Below are 9,581 nucleotides of genomic sequence, written 5' to 3'. Positions count from 1 at the left end.
AATACAAAAGAACTATTTTAATTAAAAGTTCTAGATTATTAAATAAAGTTTTGAAAATAATTGAATGTTAATTTCTATCAAACATGGATATGGATGAAGTTAAATCAATTTAAAAGAAAGAGAAAATCATCATGATGAAGCAAAACTAGCTCTCAAAGATTCCCCATGCATGCACGAGTTAAATATCACGAGGACATAGTATAATTAATGAGGCCGGTGATGCCTATTATAGAATAGGATTCTAATATAGGATGTTGTAATCATTACAGTTACTCATGTATCTATCAGAATAGGATTCTAATATAGGATGTTGTAATCATTACAGTTACTGCAGTGTTCTACTGCCTCTATATAAATAGAAAGGTTGGCTAAGGCACAACCCAACACATTCCATTATTCTCAACTTGGTATCAGAGCCACAAAACCCTAAAATAAATTAAACCTAATTTTCTCACAGCCTCCCAACCTCCCTTCTTCAATGGAACAACCACCACATACATCTTCAAATTCTACAGCACCAGCAGTCCAGCTTTCTTCTTCTCCGACAGTGCACCCTCTTCTCTTGTAGTGCCTCCTCTGCTTTCCTCTACTACATCACCACTTGGATTCTCCTCTGTCATGGCTGGTGAACGCCTCCTCTTGCAGCCCATGTTTGCTGCCTCTGCTGCCGCTACTTCTACCTCCACACAGGTACCGTATTCTCCCTCTTTTGAGCCTTTTGCATTCTCTGATGCTGACCTGTATGCAGTTTGGCATAATGCTATATGTGATGAGATCGCCGCTTTATGTGAAAATCACATAAGGTCTTTGGTTCCATTTCATCCTTCGATGAACGTTGTTGGCAGTAGATGGGTATATCGGATCAAACGTCGTGTTGATGGTAGTATTGAGCGCTATAAAGCGCGCCTTGTTGCTAGAGGTTTTACCTAGCAGGAAGGTATTGATTATTCTGAAAACTTCAGTCTAGTTATTAAGCAGGCCATTGTCCGATTGGTTTTCTCTATCACGGTTTCGTGAAATTGGAAGATTCATCAGCTTGATATTCATAATGCCTTCCTCAATGGTGTTCTTACTGAAGAGGTCTACATGAAACAGCCTCCAGGTTTCGTTGACTCTTCTCTTCCATCTCATGTGTGTAGATTGCACAAATCATTGTATGGTTTGAAACAGGCATCAAGAGCATGGTACACTCGTCTAAGTGATTTTTTGCTCTCCATCGGTTTCCGAGCTTCCAAGGTTGACACCTCCCTGTTTATCTTATCTGATGGTACTAATATCTTTTATCTCCTGGTGTATGTTGATGATATTCTGCTCACGGGTAGCAACTCTGCTATGCTCCATCACCTTATACAGTTACTCAGCTCTAAGTTCAAGCTTCGTGACTTAGGTGTTGTTCACTACTTTCTGGGTATTGAAGTTCAGTCTACCAGTATGGGTTTAATGCTGCGTCAACATAAATATATTCTTGACATCCTCACCCGAGCTGGTATGACTTCCTGCAAACTAGTTGATACTCCAGTCTCCCCTTCGAAAGTCATTTTATTACCGGATCATTCGTTCTCTGATCCTACACGATTTCATCAAATCGTGGGTGCTCTTCAATATCTTACCTTCACCCGTCCAGATATATGCTTTGCTGTTAACATAGTCTGTCAGTTTATGCATGCTCCTACAAATTCTCATTGGGCCGCTGTCAAACGTATTTTACGCTATCTTAAAGGTACGGCATCTTATGGTTTCCATATTACTCGAGGCTCCTCTTTTGCTCTACATGGCTTTACAGATGCAGATTGGGCTAGTAGTATTGATGATCGCAAGTCTACGGGCGGCTATCTTGTGTTTTTTGGTCAGACACTGATTTCTTGGAAATCCGGCAAGCAACGCACTGTTGCTCGCTCCTCTACTGAGGCTGAGTATAAAGCCCTTGCTGATGGTACCGCTGAAGTCATTTGGCTTCAATACTTGTTAACAGATTTGCAGGTTCCCTCAGTCTCTGCCCCTACCATTTGGTGTGATAATCTTGGTGCTACCTATCTCTCAGCAAATCCTATCTTCCATGCTCGTACTAAGCATGTTGAAGTGGATTATCACTTTGTCCATGACCGTGTTGCCAAGAAAGAAATTCAGATTCGTTTTATTCCCTCTCGAGATCAACTTGCCGATGTCATCACTAAACCGCTTCTTGTTGCATCCTTTACTACTTTTCGATTCAAGCTTCGGGTTGATCCCCCACCCTCAGCTTGAAGGGGCATATTATAGAATAGGATTCTAATATAGGATGTTGTAATCATTACAGTTACTGCAGTGTTCTACTGCTTCTATATAAATAGAAAGGTTGGCTAAGGCACAACACAACACATTCCATTATTCTCAACTATGCCATCACTATGTTAAAAGTAATCAATCATACACAGAAATTCTCTAAGAATAATTAAGATGATTTTCATTAGAAGAACCGACACCTGAAATAACTCCTAAAGTGAAGAATGAATCATATATTTTATCCTTTTAGTTGTGATATTTTGTTCGATAATCAAAGTGATGAGAGAATTTTTTTTTTCTTTTTGATAATGGGTGGAGAGGGCATGCACTCTTTCTGTTTCGTATCTACTAAAGATAGGCTGCTAGGTCATGCAGTAAAGGCAAAGGGTATAAAATATGTTCCTCTCCCTTTCACTTTATCTGTATATATATATCTTTTGTACAGGATGGAATATATAAGAGAATCAAGCAATTTGTACACAGGGACCTGTACCTCACCTACCCAAAAACCTAATATGTGAATGTGATGCCACGATCCGTCCTCGCCTGCATATATTTTGCTTCCTACTTTATCTTCGGTGCATAAAGTTGACATTCTTTTTCCACTCGCCACCAACACTCAGGGTTTTATCCTTTCCTTCTCTCTCTCACGTTTGCTGTATATGCTGGCGGCCAAGTGTATGTACGTATGCAATAATGCATGTGCATAAATATGCATCATCTTGTGTATAATGATCAATCTTCCATTTCTTCTAAATAAATTAGTAAAACTTTGTTTAATCGAGATGGATCAATCCTGTGTTTTACATGAATAATTTATAATCTTTGGGTTGGATTGAAAAAAATATATTGTTTATATATACTCTACAAAGAGATCAGAGAACCCATAGAAGTTTCACTTCTTTCTATTTTGTAGTTGATAGGAGATAACATCATTTGAATGTTATCGAGCTAAAATCTTGTGGTTATGATTTTTGAAGTTCATCGAACAGCTCAAGATGGACGGGCTGTAGATCTCCCACTGAGAGACGAATCTAGGGGTGGCCAAGGGTGGGCTGATGCCCTCAAGTTTGAAAAGTTATTTAAAATCACCATTGAAACTATACAATTTTGAGGGTATTATATATTATGAAATGGCCCTCCCAACAGTAAGACTATAAACTTTGGCCTCTTCAATTTATAAACATTTTGGATTCGTCCCTCCTCCTACTCCTGATCAGTGGTAAAAGAATTAATATAAAGATAGTATATGAGGCTATGAGCCATGCATGCAGGGGCGGAGCGAGGCGTCTTTTACAGGGAGGCCAAAATTAATATAATAATATATATTAGTAAAAAGTTTATTTATTTAAATTAAAAATATTAAATAATATAAAATTTTAAAATGTTTTGCAGGGTCCGGGCCCTTGCTTGCCACCCCTGGCTCCGCCCCTGCATGCATGCGTGCATATGCAAGGCTAAGAAGTACAGGGTACTGACCAGCTAATTTTCTGTCTAAGTAACCCTACAATCTGAAGGCATTTTTGGATCTGGCCCTTGGCTACTGAATTGAGCCGGTTATGGAGGATATGTATATAACTTTATTATATTTTAATCAAAAAAAAAAAAAAAAAAAACACTCTTAGGTTATGAGGACCTGGCAACGCCTTTGGCTTGAAAAATTTAGTGTCAGTCATGAAGAATATATATCGTATCTTATAGTCAAGTAGTTGATTACACATGGTATTATTATATTAATGAATTTAGAATAAAGATAAAATTTATGGGACAAAAATGTCTTGCAAATAAAATTAGAAAGTTATTATAATTATGAGATTATCATTACATCAAAGCATTGTTTCTAAAATGTTCCTAGTCGATGCTCTCTTAAATACTGGACATTTATTAGAGCTATAAAGACAGGTACATATTATTAGAACTATTATGTAAATATTGTTTGTCATAAGACATATACACTGAACTGACCCGTATGAGAATTTCATATGGAAAGATCACACAGGTCTATGGAAAGACTCATGTGATGGTTGTATTAGTGATATTTAAACTTAAGATTACTAAGTCATCTTATATAGAGAATGTTTTGCTTTGATTATATTATATGTTATCTTAATTGAGGTAATGAAATGACAAATATTTGGTATAAAATGAACTATAAGAAAGTACTTGAATGATCAAGAGAGAATTCATCATCCTATGAGAATTAAAGAAAATGTTCCTTCTATTCTCAAATAATATTAACATCTGAGAAATCCTTGGCTAATGTGGAATGAAATTTAAAAATAATTTCAAATCTTATTCAAACAATTAATGATTGTTATGTAGAGAAAAAAAACATGATTTAACATAGCAGACATACTCTATGTTTTAATATTAAATCAAAACATTATTAATGAAAAGATATTAATTACATTTAGAAATCAGTCACTAAAAGGTTAAGTCAAACTACCAATAAATTTTTTAATATTTTGAAGATCATAACATGTTGCTAGACGATGTGCCTGATCTTCACTAAACAATTTAATTAAACTCAAGGTATCAGAGCCTTGATAACCAAGTAGTCACGAGTTCGAATCTCACAATCCCTATTTATTTGATAAAAATTAAGCACAGGGTAATGTGGGCCTGTGCAAGTTTCAAGCCCAAAGGGCTTTCACTTGAAGGGGTGTATTAGAGAATAATATAAATCATATCTTGGGACCTCACCTAACAGCTTAAGCTATTAGGTTGAGATAGTTCTTTGACAAGTGTTTTTTATAAATGCACAGCTCTCTCTCTCTCTCTCTCTCTGTAAATAACTACACTACTGAAGAAAATAATTCAAATGAAAAAAAAATATAAAAAGAAATAAAAAAGAAAGGATGGTGTTGGGGACCTCTCGGCATTAGTCTTATCTTTTCGTGAACAGTCACTGTAATTGGCGAAAAAACTATGTGCCCGAAAGCGAGGGGAGGCTGATCAGCTCATTAGCACCCAGAAAAGAAAGAAAAGGATTTCTTGCATGTCTAGAAGTTTCCGTGAAGCTAGAAATTGTGGTTGATGCATGTTCTCCTATTATTCTTGATAAATTTTCATTGCACAGCCATCCAAATTTAGTTTGTTAATTAGGGATTGCGAGCATTAAATGGAGAAGTGATGAGCAAAGATCATGAAAGTTGTTCTACCTACTTATAAGCTGGAGCACAAATCTATTTATGACAGATAAAATCATGAACAATATATTACAAGGACCAAAAAAGTTATTATATGCTAGTTCTAGCTTTCTAATTCAGCATGGTTGAGTTGAAAAACCCACCAAACAAAAACAAAATTATTTTGTTTCATTTGTGACAATAAAAAGAAAAAAAGTGAAAGTTTGATTGAAAATTTTTTTAACATCTCGATACCCCCTTTTTTTTTCCCATGTATGCAGAGCATTTGATAGAATATGTTTTATGATCCTATTTATTAACCCGGTGCATGTATTGTATTTTGCGCTATGACACTCTAAATATATAATTAATGTAAAATTAATTTTCTACAAGGAAGATAGATTTGATGTCACTAATTATGCAAATGGGACTTGATTCTTGCTAAATTTGTTTGAACTTTCGAGAGTATGCATATGCTGGTTCCTTCTCTAACCTTCTTCTCCATTACTTACCTATCCATTCTTGATGAATTGGATGCGAATCTTAACACAATCAGAGAAAGGTCCCAAATGGATAAATCCAACTTCTTTCTACAACTCAGCACATATGCCTCCATGCAAAGGAAATTGATCAAAATGCACTTTAATACATAGATCATCAAACTTTGGATAGAAGATACAGAACAATTTGCATGTGTAAGATTACATGTTGTCATTATTTTGATAATGTGAAACAGCCGTACAAAGGACACGTCTCTATTTTCCGTATGAAAGATTCTTCATCTATATCTTGCAATTACTTTCCTTGTGGTGTCACACTTCTATTTGTGTCATGTATCAATCGATCAGTGATTTTAGAAACCGTCCGAAATATCTAGCAGAACATTCTTCTTTTGCTTCGCAATCAAATCTTTTTCTCTTTGCTACCATTGCCAATCCACCCAAAACCTTCAAATTTAACCCTATATAAACGAGTCTCATGATATCAAGCACCTCATAAAAAAAAAAAAAAAAAAAACTTAACTGCCCAATACAATATTCCTTACTAGCTAGCTACATCATTTGTTTATCTCCTGCTCGATCGGTTTTGAGACTTCTAGCGAGCTTGTAATTAAACTAACTCGCTAAGTGATCATTGGCATTAGTTTCTTGCTCGTTGATTTGGAAATGGAGAGGGTGACAAATTTGGCATCCGAGAGACCAGTTGTGATCTTCAGCAAGAGCACTTGCTGTATGTGCCACACCATCAAGACTCTCTTCAATGAGTTTGGGGTGAGCGTGGCTGTCCATGAACTTGATGAGATGCCTAGAGGAAGGGAAATTGAGCAAGCACTCTCAAGGTTTGGATGCCCAACATTGCCGGCCGTGTTCATTGGAGGTGAACTTGTGGGTGGAGCCAATGAGGTGATGAGCCTTCACCTTAATCGTTCCTTAATCCCAATGCTTAAACGTGCTGGCGCGTTATGGGTTTGATCCATCGATGAGCTAACTTAGCTACGCATCAGGCACTAACCAAATAAATTATGAAACATGTTCTGGTTACTCATAACATACATGTATGCTCATGCATATATCTATATATCTATATATAAAATAGCTTGCAATAATGTTATAAATCATACTATAGGTGTCGGATGTGTAATTAAGTATGTTGAGTATTAGCTACTATATGTAGTTTGTGCTGAGAGCTGGTTTACGTACTTCTACTCCTTTTTGTAATGCAATGCTACTATTATATATGTGCTTTTTGGCTAATAAAATCGCAGTTTGCATAAATTTAAAGATATGAATGCCTTTTGTTCTAAATTTTGTTCTTCTTTTTTTTATGAATGTGATCAACATTATTAATAAAAATATTTAAATGAGGCCTTGGCCATATGTATAAGACCAATACGGCCAGAGGAAGAAGAACAAACATCAAGGAACTGATACTAAAATTAATTTCCAGCAGCAGAAACCAAGACATTCAAATGCCAGCAAAAGAACTAGTTATTGATCCTGTTAATTTACCTACGCTAAATATTGCATGAATTAATCTTAATGCAATTAATGATGGAGTAATTAATGAGAACCATTCCGTCGCTAATATCCTGCATTCTTATATTGAGTGGGTGAAATGACCTAGCAAACTAGTTTTTTTTTAGCTAGACCATGAGGGCTTCATCGTTATAAAGCTAAGAGTCTAATATAGAAATAATGGGCCTTAGAATTTAAAAAAAGGTTCAAATCAAGCCTCTAACATTTCATGAATAAAAAAATATAGTTGGAATGACCAAATATCGCAATAAATCAAATCAGAATCGAAGTCTAAGTTGTAGTAGAGTCTAAATTACGACAGAGTTGTGAAAACATCATAATTAATTTTCAACATAAATTGTGAGGATTTAACCAACCTTAATGACTAGATAAAAAAAAAAGGAATTAAGTAACATCAAGGGCTCATAATTCCGAGAAGAATCCTAACGAATGACAGTAGTTGAAGGAGAGAATAAAGGAAGCTAGCAAATCATAGCAGAAACAAGGCCTCTTCTTCTTCTCTGCAGCATTCTTTTTTCTTTGTTTTTGTTAATGTTTTAAGGATTTATTAGATTAATTAAAGACAAATTTCAAACTTTGGAAAGTAAATCAGTTTTATTCGAGGAATTAAAAAAATAAGGACTGGATCAGACAACATCATAATAATGTTTGTTACTTTGCATTGTAAAACAACCCCATTGGATTTAACTAGCATGGTACTGTTCATGGTCATTTTGAGCACAACTATCCCGTCTGGTTTCTTTCCTTTTTCTCTACACAACCCTCACCGTCTGATTTCGTTTCTTTTCTCAACAACTTCCTACTAGTTTCCATGATTCTCTCATTTGATTTTGGAGTTGCAGATCATGTTTTTGTGCAGCTTTAATTTATAGGAGACAGCAGCTGTTGACAACTACAAAATGACATGAAGAGAGGAACCTCACCTTAAATTTTTTTTAGAAAACTACATGCTTTTCTAAAAAATAGTCTCAATATCGAGTGACTAGACCCTCTTAAAATTCTTAGAAAAGTTCACGCTGTTCTAACAAAATAGTCTCAATATCAGGTGACCGACCCGTTTTAAAATTCTTAGAAAACTCCATGCTTTTCTAAAAAATGGTCTCAATATCATGTGACTGACCCATCTTAAAATTCTTAGAAAACTCTACGCTTTTCTAAGAAACGGTTTCAATATTATGGGACCGGCCCCTTTTAAAATTTTTAGAAAACTCCACGCTTTTCTAAGAAATGGTTTCAATATCGGATGACCTGCCCACCTTAAAATTCTTAGAAAACTCCACGCTTTTCTAAGGAATGGTCTCAATATCGGTAGACCTGCCCACCTTAAATTTTTTTAGAAAACTCCATGTTTTTCTAAGAAATGGTCTCAATATGAGAAACGATCTCAATATCGGGTGACCTGCCCATCTTAAACTTCAAAAGAAAACATCTTATCTCGAGGAAATGAAGCAGTGGTAGTTCACAATTCCTATCCTTTTTCGTTGTTCCATTGACTTGAGATTTTATACCTTAGCGGTTTCCCAAAAACTTGGAGCTATTTTGGCTTTTGTCACACCTTCTCCTGCCAGGTTAGTGTTATGACAATATAGTATGCATGCTTTTTTTTTTTTTTTTGTTACCTATTTTTTTAAAAAAAACATAGATCCCCTTTTCCGTTGTAGACTTCTTGAGCTCCCGTTTCCATTTGTTTGTCTGACTTGTCCTCTTGAACTAGAATATGCTCCACACACTATACGCCATATCCTTTTGGTGAAGAGATCTCTGGTTCCTTATGGGGCTCTTTCTTGCTCAATTGAGTATTGTCTTTTATTATTATTATTTTAAAAGGAAAACTCAAAAGATTTGGTTTTGTTCATGAAAACTGAAACTTCCAATACAATTAGCAATTCTTATAAAAGATGTTTTTTAGAAGTTTTTATGATGATACCCCTTTGGCCTTAGGTTCACTATGGACCCATATGTGCACTTTTTGCCCCCAGTGTTGTGTGCAATACCTATCAGTTTTAAAATTGGTTTGGTTCCCTCCAATTGATGGAGTCATTTTCTTAGTCATATGGAAGAAAAGAGTTTGTTTAAGTAAAAGATTTCAAATTCTATGAGATCATGCACTTTATAAAGAAAAGGTTCTTTACAAAAAGAATTCATGGCCGAACTT

At 35.5% G+C, this 9,581-nt stretch overlaps 1 protein-coding gene across 1 annotated transcript; it reads left to right on the top strand.

Annotated features, from left to right (window-relative positions):
- The first annotated feature begins 6,240 nt into the window (after positions 1 to 6,240).
- LOC118047237 (monothiol glutaredoxin-S2) lies at positions 6,241 to 7,175 on the top strand. The gene has a single exon (XM_035056480.2). The coding sequence runs from the start codon at positions 6,557 to 6,559 to the stop codon at positions 6,860 to 6,862; it is 306 nt and encodes a 101-aa protein (XP_034912371.1). The 5' UTR covers positions 6,241 to 6,556; the 3' UTR covers positions 6,863 to 7,175.
- The last annotated feature ends 2,406 nt before the right edge of the window (positions 7,176 to 9,581 follow it).

Source organism: Populus alba, chromosome 8, assembly GCF_005239225.2.
Source record: "Populus alba chromosome 8, ASM523922v2, whole genome shotgun sequence".
In the NCBI taxonomy this organism is placed as follows: domain Eukaryota; kingdom Viridiplantae; phylum Streptophyta; class Magnoliopsida; order Malpighiales; family Salicaceae; genus Populus; species Populus alba.
Note: the sequence above shows the minus strand (reverse complement) of the source record. Positions and strands in the feature narration are given on the sequence as shown.